At 39.7% G+C, this 25,870-nt stretch overlaps 1 protein-coding gene across 1 annotated transcript in view; it reads left to right on the forward strand.

Moving 5' to 3' along the window:
* Positions 1-25,870, forward strand: part of wdr11 (WD repeat domain 11) — a 52,689-nt gene that overhangs the window by 12,645 nt on the left and 14,174 nt on the right. Inside the window, exons 9-16 of the mRNA XM_062430582.1 lie at positions 248-348; positions 3,533-3,709; positions 11,979-12,063; positions 16,483-16,589; positions 19,623-19,698; positions 21,623-21,731; positions 22,570-22,691; positions 23,393-23,540. Coding sequence (XP_062286566.1) covers positions 248-348; positions 3,533-3,709; positions 11,979-12,063; positions 16,483-16,589; positions 19,623-19,698; positions 21,623-21,731; positions 22,570-22,691; positions 23,393-23,540 — 925 coding nt within the window. The remainder of the gene's footprint in view (positions 1-247; positions 349-3,532; positions 3,710-11,978; positions 12,064-16,482; positions 16,590-19,622; positions 19,699-21,622; positions 21,732-22,569; positions 22,692-23,392; positions 23,541-25,870) is intronic.

The raw sequence follows: 25,870 nt of genomic DNA on the forward strand, positions 1-25,870 counted from the left end.
TCTCTTTTTTTAATTGAGAAGCATTTAATCAATACAAAGACTCGTGACACATTTCATTCTGTACAAGTGCCGCTGTCTCCCTCTGGGTTGGTAATATTTTAAAGAGTGGATCATACTCATCATTCTCTCAAGCAATATTCATTCATCACTCCCCCCCCCCTCCCCTTTTCACTGGGTTCCCATAATAAATGTGTGTCGTGCTCTCACGATGTATTTGATTAATATTCTCTCTCTTTCTCTGTGTCAGTTCGGGTCTGTCGCCACTCTACACCCCTGTGTCATTTTGTGGATCTCGGCTGGGTCCAAACCAGAAAAGGATTCAGGATCTCTCTCTCAACAGCATGATCGGTATGCACCAGCACCTACAAGCACCAGACATGTTGCCGTGTACAGCACCACAATTTTTAGCGTTTCAGAATGAGCTTGTTACATATATTTTTTGTTGCAATTAGAACCTGATGAATATATCGGTCAGAGGATTTAATCAGCCGTTATTGGCCTATCATATATGTATCGGTATCAGCATATATGCTGTCCGATATGTGCTGATTCATTTTTTAAAGTTATATAGGCAACATTATATATACATTTTTTAAATTCAATTTTAATGTATATGTTCATGTTTTTTTGCTCAGTTTTTTAAAAAGTTTTTTTTTTTTTTTTTTTTTTAAATTTTTTTTAAAGTTTGCTGTTTCAGTGCACTGATGTCATTTTATACAATGAAGTTTATTGTTACACTGTAACATATCATGCCTCCATACATATCTTTGTCACAAGTGTTTAATAAGTGTAAAATATGTGTCTATGTATAACATAAGATTATTGACCGATGTTTTTTACTCCCTAATATCGCTATCAGCCCCAAAAATCCAGTATCAGTCAGGCTCTAGTTACAATAAAAGCTTCATCTCTCCATAAACAGACACTTTCATTTTTGGAAAATGAAAAGAATTAAGGAGACAGAGTTGTAGGTGTGTGTGTGTGTGTGTGTGTGTGTGTGTGTGTGTGTGTGTGTGTGTGTGTGTGTGTGTGTGTGTGTGTGTGTGTAAGTTTGCATCAGGCTTTCTCATATCTTTTATCATACCTGTGTGTTGCATGGGCCTCAGGGCACTGCTTTACTTTCTGCGTGTGTGTGTGAGAGCGCTGGTTTCTTCTCTGTGCGTTACACAGGGCGGCATTATTCCCCAGACTGAGTGGCTCTACACAAAGGCTCCCATGGGTGCTTAGCCCTTTCTTTCTTTTACTTTAGTCTTTTTACCATCATATCCTCTTGCTTATGATGTTTTCCCCTCTGCATTCTTATCAACTCACCCTCTCTCTCGTTCTCTCTCTCTGTCTCTCTCTGGTCTCTGTTGATTTAAAACAGAGCTGCCTATCAACAGCAAACGTGGGTATGAAATAGTAATGAGATGCAGAATTTTCTTTTTTTTCTTATTTTTTCTCTTTTTATTCGGTCTGTTTGTCAGTTGTATTCAGCGATAGTCAAACTGCCAGCCAGCGGAGGGCCTTGGGGAGTTAGAGCAGTAGTAATGATGCTGGCATTAGAGGGGAGGATTTTGTTGTCTCTCCCCTCTCACACACTCACACATGCACAGATTTGAGCCAGCTACTGCCTGGCTGGAGCTATAGCCCCGTCTGACAGTGGCTGACTAAAGCTCTTAAGAGAGAATGTCAATGACCTGCAGGTTGCTAAAACTCAGTGAATTCTGCACTGATACCACTAGTTTGTTGCTAAAAATCTAATGCTAATGCTGTTCCAGGCTGACACAAGAAGGGCATCAGATGGGCAAAGACAAACCAATCATCGATATAGGAATTAGCTGCCAAAACCATATTTGCATCCTTTTCATATTTTTGATTTACTATGCACAGCAATCTGTTGCATCTGTGGTGCATTGATGTGCTTGTTTGTTTGTTGTCCCGTTTCACTTTATTATATCTTCAAGTTGCACAGATGCTCATTTAGACATTAAATATCCACTGTAAAGACTATTATGATGCATGAAATGAAATCCAAATGGATTTTTCAGCCAGTACCAAATATAACTTTTATGGTTGTTGCACCCTCACAGGATGTCCTTAAGCTCTGGAGCTCATACACAAAAGAAGATGGTTTCCCCTTTAAAACTATATAAGATATAGTCATTAACTGTAAGATTGTGAGGAGCATGAGCATCCAAATCCATGCATCAGTAAAGATAGGATGTGTTTAGGTCCTTAGACAGATAGAAGATATTAAAGGGCCCAGGGACTTATATTTACGGTGAAAACTGGTGTTAAATTCGGTGACTGTGCAGTATTAGAAATTCATGAAATGAGCAAAGCAGATTTAACTAGATGAAGCTTACCGGATACTTCTGTGCAAAACATGGGTCAGTGGCTTAATTGTGTTGACTCCCCTCTAAATCCTTGACATCGTTAAACCTGGACAATTTGAGGCCAGAGCTTATGAAACAAACAGAATTTTCTTTTGTGCTGACTCTACCTGCAGTCAAATTGTGTGAATATCTTTAACTCAGATCTGTAAAGACAGGTTCAGTTCACAGTGTCATTTGTAACGTGCTAATGAGTTCTATTACAAATACATATCTAGAAATGTTGGGAAAAAACAGGTAAAGAGAGCTATCTGTACACTTCTTCTCTCCACGCTAAAAGAGATTAAGTTCATTCCAACATGCGTCGGCTTATGGCTTCGTCAGGGTACAAACGGCACTGTGTCACAGGACTAAGCAGGATGACTCATACCTGCACCAAATTAGGTTTCATGTATTACTGTGTACAGCCTCATCTGGAATGAGCTCCTTTTGGATGCTGTTCAATAGTTGACACTGTTACTGTATGTTTATTAGGTATGTCAAGTAAGTTTGCTTGATACATCTTTCAAACATATACTTTGTACCTTGAGCTTTCTTCCAGTTGCTTGTTTTTAATTATGATTCTTTATTGTGTTTGATTGTTGCTTTTGTTCATGTTGAATGAATGAAGTGTGAACGTCACGAGAGGCTCTACCATGCCCATATATTTCAAAGTAAAAGTAGAAAAAGCTCTAGGTAATCAAAGGTTGTTGGGATGAAGTTACTTAGCTGCCGAACATATCAGATTGGATCTGCTTGACTCATTTTAATGCACACCTAAAATCATACTGGACACAGTTAGATTAACACATAAGTAATATTACAGGACTTGGATAGGGGCAAAAAAAACTTAATGAGACCAGCCTAATTGTGGCTTCAATTACATTAATTGTTTCTATGTCATTTAGTAAACGGGCGTCAACATGTAATATTGATTAATTGCAGACTATGTGCTCTACGCACTGTTAAAGATGAAGGAGAAAGCAGTCTTCAGCCTCTTCCTCAATTTGCAAGAAAAGTACATAAATAACAAAAGTAAAAAAGAGATATTTAATGTAGCACTCCTAAACATGTACAATTTACTGTATTTTTTTATTTATTAAATTGTAAAAATTGCTACATTTAAGTTAGTTTTATAATGCCCCCCTTAAACCTTTCTATGCTGTTTTTATCTCTAGGTCAGACCTTGATTGCTGGTGAGGTTCCTCCTCCATCGTCCAACCAGCAAGAAGTCCAGCTGAAGTTTTTGCTCACTGGCCTACTGTCTGGTCTGCCGCTGCCACCGTTTGCCCTCCGCATGTGTCCACCACTTACCACCAAGAACATCAACCATTATCAACCCCTGCTGGCTATTGGTAGGTAGCAATGCAAAACATGCACACACTCAAAGCTCACTTAGCAGCAAGGCCTTACTGCTACATGTTTCAAAAAGGACGGTGATCAATCCCAAAAGTACTGTAACCTGAAGTAGCAAATAGAAGATTGTATAAAACCCTTATGTAAAGATCATTTGCATAGATTAGGGCTTCTCAAAGTTGGGATTCATGTCTGATTTCAAGCAGAGATAAATCTCTTATTCCAGTATTACTGTGGTGATTGAGCTACTCATGACTTCAAGCACAGGTTAAAGGTGCGCTCAGTGATTCTAATCAAATACCCTTTTCATCAGATTCAGTGAATATCTCTTCACAGTCAGCTAGCTGGCCGTCCTGTGTTGATACACAGACTTTGCTCTGTAAATGGGAATGTAAACAAATTGGCTTGGACCAAACCGAACAACACTATTCCAGCCAATTCCTAGCAGGGGCATTTGTTCTTGTGTACAGGGCAGGGAGAAGGGCAGGTGGAGGGGAGATGGGGGAAAGGAGGCAGAGGAATGATAAATCTGGTACATGCATTGTTAAGAGGGAGAAATGGCTGAGAAACGCTCAAAGAGGTGAAGGTCAGAAGGACAAAAATTGACAAAGAAGTGCTATGATCAGGAGCGAAGAACCACGTTAATATTGGTGTGACTTTCCCAACGGTAGACAGACCTGAATGGTTGACTACACCTTTAAAACACTCAAAACAGTCACATCAATAAAGAGGTGCTACACATTTTTGTTTGTACACTGGAGTGTCCATTGGTAAGTTGTTGTTTTTTAAAATCATGCTGTTTTAGAAATCCAGTTGCATCAGTACAGCAGTTCATAAATAAAACCAGTCATAAATGGTCCTGGCAACACACCTAACTCTACATACTTGATAAGCAGGCTCCCGTCTGGATCTGGACTGATCAGCAATTTAATCTGGACAGGGAACACATTTGAACTGCAGCCTGACCCAGAAGGCTTGAGTGAAAACATTGCTATCATGCCCCCTCACCTGTCATCATTCAACTGCCCACTACCTGCCACAGTTAACCAGATTGTTGTGGAATGTAAGAGCTCCTATAGATGAAGTATAATAACTTGTTCTAAACTAACGGATACAAAAAAAGAAAGATTGACAGTGAAGAGATTGCATTTAAGCATGACTGGACTGAGGAATAAGCGTTTATTTTGCCCGAGGAAAGTTGGAAACCATTGAACTTGAATTGCATTGAAACAGTGGTCACTATAAAACCAAACATGTCCTGTTTTAAACAAAACTATCCCAAAAACACACAGGTAAGAAGCACAAAACTGAAACATTTTCAACAATGAATGCACTGAAGAACTCATTAATGAACACTTATGTCATTTTTGCGGTGGAATTGAACAAGAAGCATTACAGCTTCATTAGATATGATGAGGTGAAGTACTATTAGGTCCTCAGACCAGAGAAGAGTGGAAGAGCTCTCATCGACCAACTGGTTGCTTCTGGATTATTTACATTGTAGTTTGAAGGTCTGAACATGTTGCTAGCATGCTAGCACATTGTTGTAGAATCCTTCAGCATTATTGAATACATTCCTATAATGACCTTGTTTATTATCCACAAATCAATTGTTCTTCCTTCTGTTATTTTAAATTAGTTCATCATTACAGCTCAAAGTTTTGCTCAGTGTGAAGATTACGTGCATGTAATGCTTCATGATATTGGTGTGTTTATTTTTAAAATGCTTTTTTATCTGAAGAACCATCAGTGTATTCACACCAGAGAAAAGGAACTTGCAAGAGAAAAGCGTTAAGTCTGTGACCAGTGTGGCAGTAGTTATGGGTTTCCATCTCTTTGAAAACTTGAAGGTTCATCAGCACCAACCACAGAGAAGAAAATCATAATAAGTGCACTTGTGCAGTTTAGAACATGTATTCAAACTGTGTGACAAATGGCTGTAAAAAGATTACATGAGGTTTGCAAAAGGTGTCTTGAAATAGTCTCAATTATATTTATATACATGCACACATTGTCAAAATGTGTTGTTTACTTTACTTCCACTATCAAAGCTACAGCAGCAAATGCACACACACACACACACACACACACACACACACACACACACACACACACACACACACACGCGCGCACGCACACACACACACGCACTCATGCACACAAAGGTCACTGAAGAGCAAACCACTATCCTAATATAGCAATACATGAGCATGCTTAAACTGAAGGGTTGTACTGTTTGCTGCCTTGCTAATTGTATCAACATTGTAACACCTACCAAATGCAGAGTGTGTATGTAAAAAGCCGAAAGGTACTTTCAGACAGCGAGTTCTTTCCCAATGTGGCAGCATCGATGTTCAGTGTTTTGAATCAGTTTTTGCTGGGTACAACACTGCTGTTGCGGTTCCTAGCTACCTAATGTCTTACCAGCCTATACATGCACACTGGAAGTGGATGTCTTAGTATTACGTATTATGAAAATAAGAAATTTATAATAAAAATGGTTGAACGTGTATCAATGATTAATTATGGTCACAGCACTTGATTTGTGTGTGTGTGTGCGCAGAGCTAGTTTTAGTATGTGATATATCTCAATCATGGTTTTACAGTGTCTGTTTAAACCCTGGAGTCGTAAAAAATCTACTCAGTCTCAGTGCTCGTCATTCTTCTTACCATCTCTGTAAATACCACAGATTTGGCCATTGAGAAGAAAAGCGTGTCCGGTTTGAAATTTTGAAATGTTGCTGCCCAGTGATGAGAGCACAAAACATCTAGTGAGTCAGGAGTGCTTTGAAAGGCCCACAGAGCTCAACGATGACGCAGCTGAAGCTACACATTTTAATCGCTTGCACGTCTAAGTCCTTTATCAATGTCGCTTGTGATTTGGTTCTGAAAAGTAAGATATAATAATAAGCTGAAAATGAATAGCAGCAGACCAAGAGCTCAAACATCAGTCCATCAAAAAACAGGAAATTAACAGATATTGATATGAAGGTAAGCACCAAGTCAAGCAGGTCTTCACATCACAATAGCAACACAATTATCAGATATTCATTCTTAGCCTAAAGGACATGTCAAAGTTAATGAATCTCCACGTCAGCAATTGCCAGTATTTCCCAATGTAGGATTTTATTTACTCTTTAATTTAAGGAATCTTCAATATGTTCTTTATAGTTCAATTACAATATGCAATGTGCATGTATAGGCTGCTGTAAAATTCCTGAAAGTACAGTGTTGAATCTCTTAATAAACCTCTTGCAAATTCTCATCCACATGCTTTTAAAAGCTATGATTTGTAATGTGAAATGCACACATAAGCATGTTTGCATATAGAATCATGGCTGTGAATTTATTCACCATTAATGATGTATACAATTATAAAAGTCCCAATTTGAGTGAGAAAGCAAGAGCAGTTTTGTGTATGTAATGTGTCTGTCTGGTTCTCTCTCTGTGTGTGTGTGTGTGTGTGTGTGTGTGTGTGTGTGTGTGTGTGTGTGTGTGTGTGTGTGTGTGTGTGTGTGTGTGTGTGTGTGTGTGTGTGTGTGTGTGTGTGTGTGTGTGTGTGTGTGTGTGTGTGTGTGTGTGTGTGTGTGTGTGTGTGTGTGTGTGTGTGTGTGTGTGTGTGTGTGTGTGTGTGTGAGTGAGTGAGTGTGTGAGAATTCCATTTCAGGCCCAGGCTGTTCTCTCCCCAAAGCAGCAAACCTTCAGTTTACTTGTCAAGCTGAAAAATAGGCTATGCTCAATCCTGAGACATATCCCACATAAATTAATCACACCTCAAAGATACATTGCCTCCCTCAGACCCACTGACAAGCAGATGAATAATAACACCTTGAACCTACACATCTTACAACCGTTTTCTCCGGGTCTCTCTGTGATATGTGCATCACGTCTTCAATGGTGGAACACAGAGATCTCTTAAGTTCATTGCACATTATTACTTAATGGCTGCAATAGTTCTAAATTGCCCAAAGGGACGGCCACTGCTGTTCTCCATCAGTTATTTACAGGTCTGTATCAGGTGCTTGTTGAAAGTGCCCAAAAGCAGCCATTTCAGAAACACTTTTCAGTCACAGGCCTGTCTTTTTTTTTTTTCCAATCAGTGTCTGAGTTCTGGAACGGGTGCAGTAGGAGCCCTTCACACTGCAGATGGTCTGAGGTTGACTTGGCACAGCTGTTTCCCAATGGTGTTCTGAATCTAAAACTAGAACAAGGGCGATTGAGTTTTCTATGCACATCTTTTTTTTTTTTTCAAGTCCCCATAGTCATCTTGCGAAATCAAGTTGTTAACAGTCTCTAGCTGCATTATTTAAATGTGCCTTTTTGTTCTACTTCCTGTGAGCTGGCTTCTGCATATTAAGTTTGAGGAACTTGATGTTACATCAGGGATTATGATGGAGGGCGCCATCTCTGCTGAAAGATGGCGGCAATGTCCAGGGGAATCAAAAACTGCAGTATATTCAATTAAAATGGTATCTTGAGGCTAGTATATTTAATTTATTGCCAGTTTATTCTATTAGCACACTGAGGGATGATTCTTATTATTATTGCAACAAGGCAGATTTTACAATAATTCACAACTGCCTCATTTAAAGTCGGTATCTGCTACTTGGCCTCACTGTTATGCTTTGCGAGTTGAATTAATTCCCTTGATTACAATTGCAATTGCTACTTCCTCAGTAATAATGTGGAGGTCAGTAGTATTATGACAGGTATTCTGGCGGGTATTGGCACCTGTTGCGTCTCCTGCTTACCAAGAATACACCTGATCAGTAAATCCATAGCAATCCATAGATGAGTGATTGGCAACTATAGTTCAGTTTCTTTCTTTCTCTGTTCCAGTTTGCATTGGGTTTCTCCCTAATCTGTAGCAGAGTTAAAAGGGCGACTCATTGAGTCTCTGTGATGTGACACGAGTCAGAGGAACAGCCGAGGGAAACCAAGTTTTTCCACCTTCAACTAGGTGCAAATAAAGCAAGAGATGAGAACACTGCTGATGGCGTGAAAGCACTGGGGCTTGAAATTGCCATCCACAGTTTCGTAACTGTTCAACAGAAGGCAAGGATTCCCGTCTCTTTTTTTTCTCCTGTCTGTCAGTCTTTCTTGCTCCTTGCCTCCAAAGGGAAGTTTATAGAAGCTATGCAGACAACTTAGCTACCCAGAAGGACTGTTGTCTGGTCGCATGTCTACAAAGCTATAATCTGTGTGAAACCTGACAGCTCAGTTACAGATAGGCACAAGGCCCCGAGGCTTCCTTTTCAGTAACATGTACACAAACACTGGCAAACTGACATCCATTCCTAATCATCTGATTGTTGCATGCATACTTTATTTGTCGATTCTTGCCTGACAGCTATACTTTGCTGCTTTGTTTGGATCAGCAAAATGAAACTGCATTAAGACTTAAAAAGTAGCAAGAGAACAAAAACATAAATTTGTCGACCGCAAAATGTGGGAAATGAATGCCTACATAATATGAAGGCAGTTACTGAAGCATGAACCTCAAAAAGCAAAACAATTATCAGATGGACTGATTCTCATTCTCAGCTCCAGTGGTCTGTCAAAGGGTATATCAGCTACGTCTGCAGTTCACAAAATAATCTATTAAAAACCTCCAGTTTAGAAATCTCACAGTAATTCATAGAGTTGGGTTCAACTCAGGGTAGATCAGCTCTGTCATCAGCTTGGTTCGATGTTGAAACATATTAGATTTTGGATTGGTTCTTGCGAAGGTTTTCCTTTACGCTAACGGAGTTCAAGTAATTTCTTTTTATGGTGAAATCAGACTGCATGCACCGTTTAAAAACAGACAATAATATAATCTGTTGCATAGCTTTATGTGCTTAATTTTTATTGGACAAGTACTACAGATGCTGATACTTGAAGGGGGGGTGGTTATGCTGACTTGCTGGCAAGACTTATGTGCAGGATCAATAGTACTCTGTCTATTAAGTATGAATCCACAACCAACAGCTGCTTGGAATTTTTTATAGGCCTGCAAAAAATGGGAAGAATGAATTTTGATAATTTGTTTCCATATTCAATTAAATAATAGCCTCCCTGTGAGACGCTTCGGTCGGTAAATGTATGTTTTCAAAAGTTTTTTTCCGGGGCGGCACTCACTCTCTCACACTGTGCCTAAAGCTTGGTTATAAACACTCGCTAAGTAAGTAATAGAAACTGTTAGTGCCAGTTTAAAAGAGTAACAGCCAATGGGTCCGATACTGGGCTGGCTGAAAATGTCATTGATCTCACAAATATTCAGATTTGATGACTTCAGCTGGTTCAGTTTTGTGGTTTTTACCTCCTTGTTGTGAGGATACAATGGGCATGTTTGATGTTGCAGTGGTGTTTTATTTGCCACTCTTAATTATGCCCACTGTTATTTTGCAAATCAACTACAATGGTCTTATGCTTCCCTTGGGCAAAATGAACGCATATTTCTCAGTCCACTCATCCTTAAACAGAGTTTTTACTGTCAGTCTTTCTTTTTTAGTTTCAAGTAGCTGTGAGCAAGCCGTTTTAGTGCTACCATCCTCCAGCAACCTTGCTAACTGCAGCACCTAGTGGGTGGCCTAATGAAGACAGGTGAGGTGATGTGATAGCGATGTGTTACTCAAAAGTACTCTGCATCAGGCTGTAATGAAATTTGAGCAGCACAGACGATGAATTACATCTTTGATTGGTCTGTTTGCAGACTGACCTGACAACTGATTCTCACTTTTCATGTTGTGGTTAAAGAGGCCATGTTCTATTTTTTTTGTCTAATTTGAAATATCCGCCCCACAATCAAAATGAATCTTTTTAACCACACTCACTTGACTCTACAAATGTAGGGGCCGCATCATATCGATCATGTTAATCAGATGAAACAAACGGTGGCAGTGGGGCAACCCAGGGAAACCACAGGAACAGGAGTATCTGTGTTTATTTCCCACGGCCCACTTCCTGTGTGCCAGACCTCCAGCTGAAACATCCCACTGTCTCTCACTACATGCCATCTATCCGCTACACAATGGGCAAGAGGGGAAGATGCATACACACACACACACACACACACACACACACACACACACACACACACACACACACAAATGGATTCCTATGCAGCAGATGTTGTATCAGCATGTGGTCATCTCGCTCAAGCCCAGTGCAGATTGACCAGCCTTTTGCAGAGGGACTGGGCATCTCATTTGGGATAATTCTAGAACTAATTGTGCTGCTGCATCTGCCTATGTTCGCTGCAAAAATAAAAATTACTCCCTCGAACCTTTTTGATTTGCTTTCACATCTGCTGCTGAGTTTTTTGCCATGCTCCTGAATTAAGTAATTATTTTAATTGCAGTGTTTTTCAGCTTCCTCGCTTAGGTTATAACCTCAATTGTTTTGTCCTTTTATGACTGCTTGTTTTTCCCACTAATGGAAAATTAGCCCAGGGCGTTCTACAAAAAAAGCTGTTGCAATCAATGGGGAAAAACATATAGTAAATAGAATGTCAGCTTTTTGTGGTTCAAAGCTGAAATAGTGAAAAAAAGAAACAGGTGACACATTAATTAATCACATGAGTAAAAAGAGTCTGTCATGGCAAAAAGTAAAGGAGCTAAAATGTGACACCTGTTCAAATGAAACCAGAAGCTACAAAATCAAGATTGGGAAAATGAATAAGAGAGTCACTCCTTCCTCTGGCAAGGCTATTTTCTTCTCATTATGAATTTGAACCAAGCCATTGCTAAAACAAACTCCCAATATCTCATCAACTCTCCCTGCATGGGGGGAAAAAAGTTGTAAGTAGATTTTAGCTTAATTTAAAGTTTTCACAGTTTGAAACTTTAGTTGGGTATATATGCATAAAAAAGGGACCTTAATGATTTTGGTTTGCTTTTTTCTGTCTCAGTATGAACAGACTTTGTCAAACTTGCTCAAAGTTTCCTATCAGAGTGTCAAATGTCATCTGCGGTATTTAATCAGGTGGAGTTTCGGGAGGGATTGAGCTGTTGTGCTATTTTCCCAGCAGCAGATGAAACAGTGCAATATTTGCAGGCTGTGAGCTGAGTGACACAGGGTTTGATGTGCTGCCTCTATCCGCACCTACTGCAGTGACAGGGAACACACAGGAGTGTCACACTGACACACTCCTTCTCTGATCCTGCCAGAGGGTAGATGCTGCTAAGATAACTATATGGCTTGTGACCTCTTGTTTTTCTATATCAGTCTGTCTCACATGTTTCTTTTTCTTATGCCCCGCTCTCCGTCTCTGTATCTCCTTCTCAGGCACCAGTAATGGCTCTGTGCTCGTCTATAATCTCACCAGTGGTCTTCTGCACAAGGAACTCAGTGTCCACTCTTGTGAAGTCAGGTAAGATTTTGCTCGTGTGTAAAAATGGCACACACACCTTCCCTAACGTGTGTATGCTCTGTGTGAAAAATCTGTAAAATGGCACGTCAGATGAACCCCAGTGGCTAGTCAGTCAGCTCGAGGTGGATTGATTTCCCCTTGATTGTTTTCAGGCTCATTAGAGTTTTTGCGGAGACAATCAGCAATCACATAATTAGAGCACCTTGTCAGCTCTTGTGTTTTAAAGAGAAATAATTCCCTTGCTTAGTTTATGGGTGTTTTTATCTGAACGCTTTCTCCGAGTGCTTCAGCTAGTACAGTACTCTTGACTCAAAGAGATAAAGATGACAACCGCAAGAGCAAAATAGAAAGAATTCACACAGGCACTGAGATTGTGTCTGAAAATGTGATGTACGTGATCTAGATTTGTAGGTAAAAATATAGATTAATGCACTGTGCAGAGCAAATGTACCTAAAAAAATCTCCATATTTTAGTCTAGCTTTTTTTGACTGGAGTTGAAATGCCAAGAAGGTAGTAGCATTGCTAATATATGTAAATTAAATCATAAAGGTGCAAATAAAAATGCTTTATGCTGCTAAGTGACAATCTGGATACCAACATTATACAGTATTGAAGGGAAGAGAACAATCCTGTAGGGCTGCAGCTAATGATTATTTTCATTATTAATTAATATGCTGATTACTTTCTCTATTATTAATCAATTGTTTTGTGTGTAAAGTTGAAGAAAACTGAAACAGAAAAATGGCCATTCCATTATTCCAAGATTACACCTTCTAATGTCGTATTTTGTCCAACCAACAGTTCAAAAGCCAAAAATATTCCATTTACAAAACAGCTGCAAATCCTCTCAAAGGAGAAGCTGAAGCCAGACTATGATTGTTAGTTTTGCTTAGAAAATGAATGACAAGATTACACGATTATCAAAATAGTTACTAAATGTTTGAACCAACACACATTTAAGAACCTAAACAGTGTGGAGGAGCTGATGAAAATACCGCAGAGCTGCCTCGGTATGTTTATCCTAACAAATTACTGAAGGTTGAGGGCTTTTTTTCCTGAAGTGCAGATGAATGCAGAGGGAGCTTAGATGCACTTGAGAAGTGGGACCAGCTTAGTGTACCGTGCAAATCAATTAATCACACAAAAAACCCAATAAACTGAATAACAAGGGTTTTACTCTCTGTACGTTTTACTCTGTGTATTTGTGTATGATAGTAAAAGGTGGAGTGTTAAATTAGTGATGTTTAATGTTACATATTTACCCAAAGTTGCATTATGCAACACTAAGATACAGCATGTATGCAGTATGTATAGTGTTGTATTTGTTAGTTAATTCATCAGTAACATATATATTATTAAACCCTGTGGCTGAGCACAACAGAACCTCTAGATTTTGTTTACACCTTTCTCACAGTGGACAATTTCACTTGAGTAATGCTACTAATAATGTAGTCTGTAGTCTGCACGCTGCTTCAATAGCACCTGAGCAGAACACAACCATTATTGATGTTATTAGTTACACCTGTGTTTTTCCTGCTATGACAAGTCAAAATGTATGCTGTGAAAAAAAGGTCTGTTGATTTTTGGGTGGAATGCATGCTGCATATAAACACTTTTTTGGTTTGTCACAATAAATTACAGCAACTTTTTATGGTGGGTTTCCAGCCAAATGCTCCGGGTCCTCTGGTAATGCTCCTTTAACCTTTTCAGCTCTGCACTATTCCCTCAAGTCCAAGAAGCTAATTAATGGACCTGTCAATCACACGTCAAGGGGGACAGTCGGAGAGGAGCAGCATTCCATATTAGGAAGCTTTACTCTTGTGTTCAGAAAAAAAACCCAGTAATAACTTGAGTTAGTTGTTGATGACATTTCTTGGAATCGACAAGACCACCAACACAATTAATAGCTTTCAGCTATAAATTAATGAGCTTGAATCTGTTTTCATACAGGTGTATTCTGTCAGAGATATAAATTGTAGAGATTGTGAAGCTTTTTGTTCCTTTCAATGCTCTCAATTTAATCCATTCCTACTGTTCAATACCTGTTGTAATCCATTGTAGGAATACCTCAGGGCCATGACCTTCTGCCTAAACCCCCCATCCTTAAAAGTTTTCCTTTTGTATTAAGATACGAAGATTCACTACGTATGTTTTAGTGTCAAAATGACATCTTCCCAAACCTCTCTAAAAACATATCCCTATGTGTAGCCCGCCTAGCCAGTAGCCACAGAGACAGACTGAGTGCTACAAACATGGTAACATACAGAGACTGAGTACTCACTGTTGCTGCTACTCTGTTAAACATGGTAATATACAGAGACCAAGTACTCACTGTAGCTGCTGCTGTGTTAAACATGGTAACATACAGAGACGGAGCACCCACTGTTGCTCCTCCTCAAAGTAAAGAAAATAGCTAAAACTCTGAACTCTCGTCCCGCCAGTAAACGGCTCTGAATTAAATCAGAATTCAATGTGACTCATGGGGGTTATTCATCCTGAATCTCTGGCTCTACTCCCAACTCTCTCCTCCAGAGCTGCCAGCACTCAACAGCGGGGGGGGGGACCCACGTACCCACGTAACTGTTTTATGCTGAGGGCTAAGCGGGCATATCAAGTTGAATAGCCCGGAAAGAAACGCAGATGGAATTGTCCTTTAACTATTTGTCTGTCTTCTTAACCTTGGTGTCAGTTGGAAACAGTGATTGCGATTGTGAGAAGAATTTTTATTTTCCAGGATCATGAAAAATAAATGTTCAGGAGTTCATAGGTTAGCACAAGGATGATTTAGAAATCCATGGCGGACCAAACGCTCTCCTGTCCTGTCTGCACTGTATATGTGCTCAGAGATGATGTTAAAAAGCCAACAGTTCATTTAATTCTGCTTTTTGTCTTCTATCATTTTGGATTAAGTTGGTTTCCAGAACATAATGATTGGTCACACATTACTAATAACACTGAACATCAAATATCAAGTTGTATATTTATTTAAGTGTATGTATTGTATGTTTAGCATGCAACATTATTATTATGAATGTTTACACTATTTCCACTAATTAAGACAAAATGTGTTTTTTCAAGATAACTTGTAGAAATGTGCGTGACTCGAGCCTTGCTTTGTTTCAGTACAGCTGCATTACACATTAAACCCTTTTGTCCTGCTGGGCTTCTTCACAATGCGTCGGTTAATTATGGCCTACGAGGCAGGTCACGCTGAAAAGGGATAAAGTCAGAGTGCCTCGACACCTTCTGAATGCCCCACAATGCAACAGAATACATCAACAAAAAGCAGCTTGCACTTCATTAGTTAGTATTCTCTAATGAGCAGCAAAACTATTTCAATAGGATTAATTAAGCACAAGATTGAATCAATTAATGCTGTTAAGAGATTGATTGGGAGCAAACACCATCCGTTCAGGCACAGCCAGGCTTTCTTTAATGAGAGAAGTTGGTATCCACAAATGAAAACTCCAGCAAACTTTAATGAGCTATGCAACACAAGCAGAAGTTGCTTGAAATTTTCCTAGCTTCCCCTGCATATTTATATATATATATATATTTAAATATGTGCGTGTGTGTGTGTGTTAATGTTAAGGATTAGTGATTTGGCAGTGTCAGGTTTTCTGGTGTCACTTTATCACTCAACAGCTGCCTCTTCATCTGCGTGTCATATCACTCGCACTACTCTACCTTCTGCTGACACGCCGCATATAATATTTAACACATGCAAGCACTTACTATACACACTGTTTAGTTGCTAAATATTGCATAGTGCTTTCATGTATTAAACGCGTGACCAAAAGTAGAGCACGAGAATTAAAAAAAAAAAAAAAAAGTCAAAGAATCACACAGTCATAAATGAACCCGCTCACTCAGACGTTCACATCAAAGTCGTGCTTGCCAGATCAGGGATTTCTCTTAAAGAACCTTTCCGTCACATTTTTCCCTGTTTCTCCGTAGATTCATATAGAGCGCCGTTCTTATTTCCGCTGCTGTGATGCACAGTGTAAAGTTCAAAGATGAATGTTTTCTGCGGTGGGGAGAGCAGAGGTGCTTAATGGAAATGAGTCCAGCAGCCATTGCCCCAGTGCAGCCATGCCAAAGGAGGCCTGATTACTTAGCATCTCATTTACATTTAGTGGGGAAATTGACTAATTAATCATGTGGCTATTTACCATCTCATTACCATGTAGTTTGTGCTCCCTGAGCTTGGCCCACACCTCAAAAATATTCATATCTTACACTCGCTGTGCTTTTTTTTTTTACAGCCTCCTAACGGATTTTTTAAAAGTTTAAGGTTTACTGTTTCCCTTCCTGCTTGCCAGACTGTACCGGAGGAATATTCGACAGCTACACTGCAAGTATTAGATAGCAGTATTCTTTATTTAATTAAAGTATGTGTGTGTGTGTTTATTCCACAGGGGTATTGAATGGGTGAGTCTCACCAGTTTCCTATCTTTCGCCACTTCTGCTCCCAACAACATGGGCCTGGTGCGAAACGAGCTGCAGCACGTCGACCTGCCTACTGGTGAGAGGCTTACACACACACACGTACATGCACACACACACACATACAGTACATTGTCACTTGTACCTGAGGGTACCAACCAGCACTTTCATATCGGCCTTTGTTCTTGAGGTTGCTATTTTGCTCAGCCTTAACAACTGAGAAAACAGTCCTCTCAGTCTCTCTCATTCCCCGCCTTTCTGTTTTTTTATGTCTTTCTATTTCTGTCTGCTTCTCCAAGAGAGTCTTTTTGTTCTTCTCCAGGGAATACTTACAATCTCCAAATTAAGGTCCAAACTAAACAGTGTCAGGGTACCACCAAAGGGATGCCTAGCTTTGAAAATGAGATCCTATCTCGATTCTGTGCAGAGCAGCTTATATCCCTGCCTGAGCCCTTGAAGACAAGCCTATGGAATTACTGCATCACTAGTGACCATTGGGGGTTCTCACTTCCTCCAGGGAGTAAAAAACTAAATAGTTTTCTGCATTTTCTGTGCCAAAGAAAGAACAGAGTTAGAATGTAATGTGTGGATGAAGTAGCGAACAGTCAGGAAGAGATTGTTTTTAGTGAAAAACAATACAATATATGTCATGGATGACCACTTTTATTGTTTTTACAAATCTTCCACATCTGTACTTGTCATGTGTCATGTGTGTCTGCCTGCTGCATTTTACACCCATAGTGTGTTTGGTTTGTGGAGTTAGCTTAGGCACACTAAAAAATATGGTCGCTGTAATGGTTAAGTCACAGAGCCTTTATCTCCAATTCATTTAGGGCAATGGCGAGGGTAAGTCACTTCTTTAGTGACTCTGTCTTAAGCACCACAGTCGTCAAAGTTAACAGTCCATGGGATTAGCTTTGGTTACAGCCCTACACACACACACACACACACACACACACACACATGAATTGTGTTTTCTTAGAAGTTCAAATGACTGAGGTTTGAGATTTAAACCTGTAGCATCTCCTATCACTTAGAATATATGGTCTTACATAGTTTTGTTGTAAATGTCTTTATTCCTGTTTTATATAATTTAGGATTACTCAATTCTGTGTATATTCTGACTGTTATGCACCACAACACCAAGGCAAATTCCTAACCCACTTGACAATAAATCTGGTTCTGATTCTGGATCTCAGCATGCACAAGTGCGTGTGTGTTTGCTGCCCTACCAAGAGTTAGACGAAAACATTGATATCAATTTCATGTGTGTGTGTGTGTGTGTGTGTGTGTTCGGTACAAAGATACAAAAAGGTCTGGGACGTGTTTAATCTAGCATAGCACCAAGATGACAAGTGGGGCAGATCGCTAAGCTCCATCAAAACTGGAGAAAAAAAAGCATTTGAGCAACTCCCAAGATGTCTTATTTACAGATTACAAAATGCTTATTTATCGCATGTTGAAATATAAAAAAGACATTGTGGATTAATAAGCATGTAATGATTTGGGAGGCTTTTCTTTTTTACCAATGGAATCTTAATCTGACCTTTTTTTTAGTGGTTTAGTTTACTCCCGAAAAAATCTTGGAACAGATTCAGTAACACTGCAGGCTAATTTGCACGTTTTTGTTTGTGTTACATGAGTTTATGTGCTTTCATGCTCTTTACTTGGAGAAAGTGAGCATATTTTTTCCATAAATGAGTCCTCAAATAGAACAACACAAAAGCAAATTCTGTACTTAAAGATTCTGAGCTTTAATCTGTAAGACAAAACCACTACGGCAGGCACCTTGTGCCCTTTACGGATAGAGCATTTTCTGATAAGATTTGAGAATCCCGGCTGGAAGACCATCTTCCTTGCTTGCCTTACTCAATTGTGGTGATACCTGGTTTCCGCAGCAGTAATAGAAGCTGTTCTGAAAGGACATATTCTTTATCTCTGAAATGTGTGTGTGTGTGTGTGTGTGTGTGTGTGTGTGTGTGTGTGTGTGTGTGTGTGTGTGTGTGTGTGTGTGTGTGTGTGTGTGTGTGTGTGTGTGTGTGTGTGTGTGTGTGTGTGTGTGTGTGTGTGTGTGTGTGTGTGTGTGTGTGTGTGTACGCTGCAGTATTTTGGGAGACTTGGTGTTGAGAAGTGGTGGTGATGCCAGTCTCATTTTGCATTGCCTCACTTACTGTATAAATATTAATTATGTCTTGAAATAATAATTCCCCATTATTTATACATTCATGATCATGACAGGTATCATCAGCTCAGCACTTTGAGGCATCTTTCTGATTCTCATCAGCACACACTATTCCCTTTTTCATACAGCAAATGAAAAAAACCAAATCTACTGTGTATGCATGTCGTGTGTTTTGTTATTGCCAACTTTTCTGCACCACGAGCTGTTTTCAAGACCTTGAGTCGTGTGTGTGAGCTCGTTTTTGTGAGTGATTAGACCTGCAGGCTGATGATCTGTAGAATCAGATACCATAATTGACACTCTGTAATCAGGACATGCGACCCCTCCCACTGTGTCTGAATGAGGAAACAAAAGAGGGAATGATGAAGAGGGCTGCATTAGCCTCCAGTGCACCACAGGTCTACAAAGTTTTCTCTACACTATATATGCTTTATTCTCTTTTATCCTCTCTGGTAAACTCCCAACTGCCATTTTCAACACAACTGTTGGAGGTCACACGCCGCCACCCCCCAACCCCCCCAAACCACCACAGGCTGCTTTGTCACTCGTACATTTTAAACAGGCCACCTTCCTAAATGCCCTCTGCAAAATCACAACAGCATTTCCTTAAGCAAATGCAATACGATACATCTGAAGGGCATTCATGTTTTGTTTAAAGGGGGCACCTTCATGCCCTGCATAATGTCTGCTTCAGTGTGTGGAAAGTTGTGAAAAGAAAAGCAGGGATTAGAGCAGGCGCTGAGAACAAGTTGTCAGAGGTTTGCTCTCCACGCTCCCGAGATAAGAGAAGAGAGGAAACCGGGACGCCCTAGCAGTGAAGTAAGATGTAGGTGTGAGGAAAGACACTGTCTCTTTCCTTCTATCATCACCTTCCACCCTCACCCTCTCACTGCCCCCCCCCCTTCTCTCTGTGTCTGTTGTGTTTTTCAGGCAGGTGCTTTGCATTCAGAGGCGAGCGAGGAAACGATGAGCCACCCATAGAGATGATTAAAGTGTCTCATCTCAAGTGAGTATGCCTGCTCTCCCCAACAACATCACACAATCAGTAATATTTTTACCTGAAACACAAACCTGTACATGTATATTAACACTATTGACACCAACACACAGCCTTTCATATTACCTGCCTAGAGCCACCTCTCTCTCCAAAGTTTCATTTTGTAATTTTGCTTTTTTTTTTTTTCCTGAGGTGTTTTAAAACCCAGACTTAGATCATAGTAAAAGTCTGTTTAAAGAGCTGAAAGGCGCATATTAATTCTGCTCTTTGTTCAGTATTGTCCCCAAAACTCTTAAATATTCATGTTGTGCTGTGTTTTGGATCAGCAATTTTCCATTCATGCGTTTATCATTGCTTCATCTTCTAAAGTGACTGTCATATTCAGGAAAATAAAAGAACATACATTTATAGTCGTCACGCATATTGCAAGAGATGAAAATATACACAATGTTAACAGACAGCAACTCATTTGCCTGTTTATACACTCATCTGCCAATTATTGGACAGTAAATTCTGTTTGCTTGCCAAGGGCACCATATCTTGACAATGCCAAGCCAGTCTAAAACTTATGTATACATTAAGAAAATGATTAGGTAGATAGTGTATGATACTGAAAGTTGACATCTCTGATTTTTCCGCCTACTTTAGCTGACTAACGTCACTTAGCATTTTGGCCGCATTGCTAACAGCAACAAGTGTTCCCTCCTACAGAGAGAAACGAGTGGGCTGCTGTGAAAGCAATGACTGCAAGGGTCAGTGCCCATGAAAATATTGTATGAGATAAAGCATGCAGGTTGCTCAACAACTACAGATTGACTGCACAATAAACATGAAAGGTTACCATGGCATTTGCACCTTACTTTGTTAAACTTCACACTTAAAGGCTGTATTGGCTGTTATACTCATGCAGTGACATTGGGTAAACACACAATTGCTGTCAGTCTGCTGTAAATGGGTCAGTACACAATATGTTAGCCCTCTTTTTTTTTACCATCATGTCACCTCTTTACAGAACATTTAGCGGTTACATTGTCATATTGATTCTGGTATAAGGACACCAAACATGAGATCAACACTGCAGCATCAAAATCTAGATAGCCTTCTACACATTTTTGTTATAGTAAAATGTATGATGCACAACTGAGGCGATGCGCTCTACACTTCATATTACAGGGTGAATGGAGGCGGAAAATTATGTATTTATTGGACAGTGCATGATATGTGTCTTTTTATTCTACTCAGGCAAGTTGCCAAATATCACAATCTTATAGTAACAAAAGCTTGTAGTTTGTAGTCACAGTGAGAAAAAGAGTTAAACATGTTATCATGCACTGAAGTTCAATGAGGAACATTCCAATACTACAATGTTCTTGCACTAGAGCAGCTCAAAGTTAGATATTTTCTCTCACAGTTGGGACAGGAGTCTGTTACTTGGCCAGATTTCTTAAGCCAAATTCTTTTCCCAGGTTGGTTAAAGCACTCAGACTGGCTAACTGCAGCTCACAAGTCTGAATAAATATTTCAAATGTGCAATGCTGCTGTGCTATGCTGCTCATTTGTTTCTTGCTGAAAACAGCTGTTTATTCTGTGTACACTACAATATGCAAGAGATGGATAAACACAAAGCAAGGATGGGTTTGAAAAGTCATCCTTGGTGCATCTAGTTTCTTTAGGGATGCTTAACACATTTGTGAATCTAAAATATTATTGTAACATTTAACAGAATAATAATCTTTGTGAAACTCTTCAGTTAAAATTCATGATTAACAATTCAAAATGTAAAAAATCATTCTGGTATTCTGACTCTGCATCGACTGTTAAGACATCTAGGCTACATGGCAGTTAGAGTTTGAGACCCACTTTGATTTCAAGAAACCTTCTTGTGCACGCTGTAAGATTGACTGTGTCTGTGTTTGTCTGTGTCCATCCTTAGACAGTACCTGGTGGTGGTGTTCAGAGACAAACCCCTGGAGCTGTGGGACATCAGGACGGGGACGCTTCTCCGAGAGATGGCTAAGAACTTCCCCACCGTTACTGCGCTGGTACTGAGAAATCAACTCAACATTAAAAACTTTAGGATAGAGATAGAACAGGTGTTCAGGAGGTGTTCAGGTATGCTCATGTAAATCAACAGCTGCATATCTGAACACCTGCAGTTAACAAAACACACTATCAGTACTGTAGACTTTTCCCTGTGTGTAAATAGTCTCTTACACTTTTTGACCCCTTCTCCTTCTTTTGCTTGTATGGACCATTTGAAAGATTAGTCTGAAAAATTCCCCCAAGCTCAGCAAAGAACAGTGGCTTCATTAGGCCAGAGAAATGCTCATAAAAAAAGAGTTATGCTGGACAAACTTTACAGAAGGGCTATAAAATCCTCTACAGTGCGAATAAAACAGCCAGTAACCTTAATAATACATGCTGGCCTCCCCCAGCCTCATATTGCTGCCTCATTTCCATATTGATTACAACCCCAAAGACTCAGACTGCAGTGAGAGTACCCCAGCGGTAAGACAGGAAGGCTGGGGGGGGAAATAGCTCTCATGTGTGCTTTAGAATCATTTATATGAGCATGTACTGTATCTGCAAATACCCCCCCCCTTTCCTCGTGTCTCTATCTGCTTTTTGCACAGTAATGGTTTGCTGTTACGTCAGCAAATGAGCTTGCGTCTGGATCTTTGTTTGGATTTGTCACTGTAACTGCCTCTGTGTGTGTGTGTGTGTGTGTGTGTGTGTGTGTGTGTGTGTGTGTGTGTGTGTGTGTGTGTGTGTGTGTGTGTGTGTGTGTGTGTGTGTGTGTGTGTGTGTGTGTGTGTGTGTGTGTGTGTGTGTGTGTGTGTGTGTGTGTGTGTGTGTGTGTGTGTGTGTGTGTGTGAACAGGAGTGGTCCCCATCGCACAACCTGAAGAGTCTGAAGAAGAAGCAGATGGCAGCGAGGGAGGCCATTGCTCGGCAGACGGTTTCAGATGCAGAGCAAAGTAGCGTTGAATCCTCAGTCATCAGGTACAGCACTATAAACCTTCATTTGTTCCTGGAAGCCTTTCATAAAAAATTTTTTAAAAAGTGTTTTAGATAGGTAAGGAGATCCTTGAGGCATGGTTAGACAGGATTTCTAGTCTGACACTAATGAGTCAAAGTAAGAGTTTTTCTTTGATTTTAAATGAAGAGGATTACATAAAATGCTCAGAGAAACTAGCCGTGCTCAGGGAGGAAACTGTATCATACCTTATATGCTAGTGTGCCCACACTGTTATTTTGCAGGCCTATAGGGATCCTGTGTAAGAGCAAAACAATATAATATTTTAAAGCAATTATAACACACTTTTTGAGGCTTGTTTGTGGTAGCAATGGAATAAACAAAAGATTAAGACTTACTGTATTTTTAATTTCTATCATTAGTATTAGTTTTTTGTAATTCAGCAGTTGATCATTTCTGTTTGAAAACAATTTGTTGGCCCAGTTTCTCTCAAAAGTCAGCAATCCAGTCAAAGCGTATTTGTATTCCTCTATAATTGAACTCAGGAAAAATCAAATAGCCTCAAGCCGCAAACACACACTGGCAGTGTGACAGTAGTAATGCCCTGCAACTGTCAGCAGCAGACAAACTTACTTACGTCCAAGTCCAAGACAAAATATTTCACACTGGAACAACCGACATGTTGTGCTGAGAATATTGTTTGTTTGTTTGTTTTCTACGGCTACAGCCTCCTCCAGGACGCAGAGAGCAAGTCAGAGACGAGCCAGGCCATCTCAGCCAGGGAGCATTTTGTATTCACTGACACAGACGGCCAAGTCTACCACATCACCGTGGAGGGAAACACAGTCAAAGATGGTGCAAGAATCCCTCCTGATGTGAGTCCAGAGACTATGCTTCTTTTATTTTATGTCTCTCTTTTGACTTCACATCCTTCTGAACTATACTTCAAGGTCATGGAGGCAGATCCACTCACAAAGCTATCCAACCCTCCTCGTATCTCTGCCTCACTTTAATTTAATATTTTTGTTCATCCTTCATGTACACAGAGATCTAAATCTGCCTTTTTCTTCTTTTGTGTTTACTCTGCAGCGATGTAGCAATATCTCTTTATCACTGCTTCCTCCTCTATCTAGTCTCTATGTATCTAACTAGTGAATACATTTATCAGTACATTGTTTCAGTATTGACCCTTTCACTTTACTTCACGTTTGCACACCACACACTCATCCATTATTGTTCAGATAGTTTTTTTAGATAAAAAACAGACTACTCGTTTTTCTCACCCTGGCATCATCTCTCTTCAGGTTAAATCTTTTTTGTAATGTGTACTATTCTTTCTCAGTGTCAAACAGAATGGATTACAGCGAAGTGTTTCACATTAATTGCTTCCTTGTTTTCGCAGTCAAACATCTGCATTCTGTCAACATTTCTGAGCTCAAAAGAAACACCGCTTTGTGGTAATAAGCCAATGTCTGCACTATTTTGTACTCTTTAAAGTTATCATTCCTCCTCTAGCCTACATCCAGTGTCCATCAGGATTTTCTTTTTTTGTTTGTTTTCCTGTGTGTTGGACATTGCTGTTGGAAACTCAACAAAACACAGCCAACATAAATTGCTACACCGCATGCAATCAAGGTGAAGGTTTCCGAGAAATTCTACAGCTTATGTTTTTTCTTCAAATTGAACCTTTTTTTTTTTTTCCCCTCTGGAGAACAAACAGCCAACTGAGTGTGGGTGATTTTGAGTGTGTCATCAGTGTGTCATCAGTTTGTCCCAGATAGTGTTTTTTTGCACGTGTTCTCTGCACTGGTTCACAGTGTGATTCAGACTCAGAGTAAGGAAGCCTTTTCTTTGTTTACCTGTAAAACATTTAACGCTAAGCGAGCCATTCTTTTGCTTTGACAGCAAAATGGCCAATACGGTAAACTGAACCAAGCTGGAAAAAAGGCTTCCTTTTAACTTGGATGTCTACAATATGCTCTAGTAATATCACAGCAGTGGAGGTTTTGATTGCAAGTCACCAGTAACAAAGAACCATTGTATAGTTCATTAAAGAAAGGTGTTATGTTGCAGCATTCATTTCCCTCCCTGAATACCATAAAATTGAAGCTATTGTTCAAGAAGTCTTTTCAAAGACTTAGACTTAGGATACTTTTATGGGCTATTTTTGTCACGTCGTGACTTGTGCAGTAATTGTATCTAGCTGAGTCATGATACAGAGTAGGCACTGATGGCATCTTCTGTTGTTGATGCCCACAACTTCTGTCAATAAAAAAATAGTCCACTTTCATACCTTGTCACGCATATTTATCTGTCCTTATCTTACATTCTAGTTTGAGATGGCATAGCGTTAAGTATCATATTGATCTGTACCATATTTGTAAAGGAAAGCCACTATAACATATCAAATTGTAAAGTCCGTTTCTGAGCAGCAGATTTGATTGTTTTGCAGTCTGTGCTCTGCTCTCTTCACACAGACAGACAGTGCAGATTTACCTTGGGATTTAAAGTCTTATCTTCATGACGGCTGCAGATTCATTGCTCAAAGATTTGCATACCCCCAAAGGTTTTACAGCACTTTCAGGATGATAGAAGATCTTCATATCTCTGTCAGGAAACCAGTGGAAACTCCTAAAAAGTTTTATACTATCATCCACTGCATACACAGTGATGGTGAGCTGACACTTAATGTCTTCACATCAGAACTCCTGTCTGGGGGTGCAGCCATATGAAACCCAGAGGTGTCGAGCTTGTTTACCACTCTGCCACAGATATTTTTATTCATTGTCCTGTGTTCATTTACACTCAAACGTGAAATGCCTCAGAGTGTGAGGTTTTATAGTAGAGAGAAAATGTGTTTTGTTTTTATGTTGGCGGGATTGCACTTTTTTGGAGGATGATCATGGACTTCTGATGAATGTTTAAACATTCACAAAGGTGGTCTCATTACATAATGATAATTATACCAAATAATGATAATTCACTGATGAGGGCAGAGGATAGGAGTGCTACCCCCTGACACTGAAATCATCGGAGAGATCCTTCAAGTTGAACTGTTGCTTTTTTGTGTGTTAATTTTATTTGTTCACATTTTAGATTAATTTATTTTATGTTTAAAGAGAAATGCAGTAGCTTAATAAACCTATCCCACTGAAGACGAGAAGTCATTTCTAAGCTGACAGTGCCATTCATTTATTTAAAATGT

This window comes from Scomber scombrus, chromosome 12 (assembly GCF_963691925.1).
Source record: "Scomber scombrus chromosome 12, fScoSco1.1, whole genome shotgun sequence".
Taxonomy (NCBI): domain Eukaryota; kingdom Metazoa; phylum Chordata; class Actinopteri; order Scombriformes; family Scombridae; genus Scomber; species Scomber scombrus.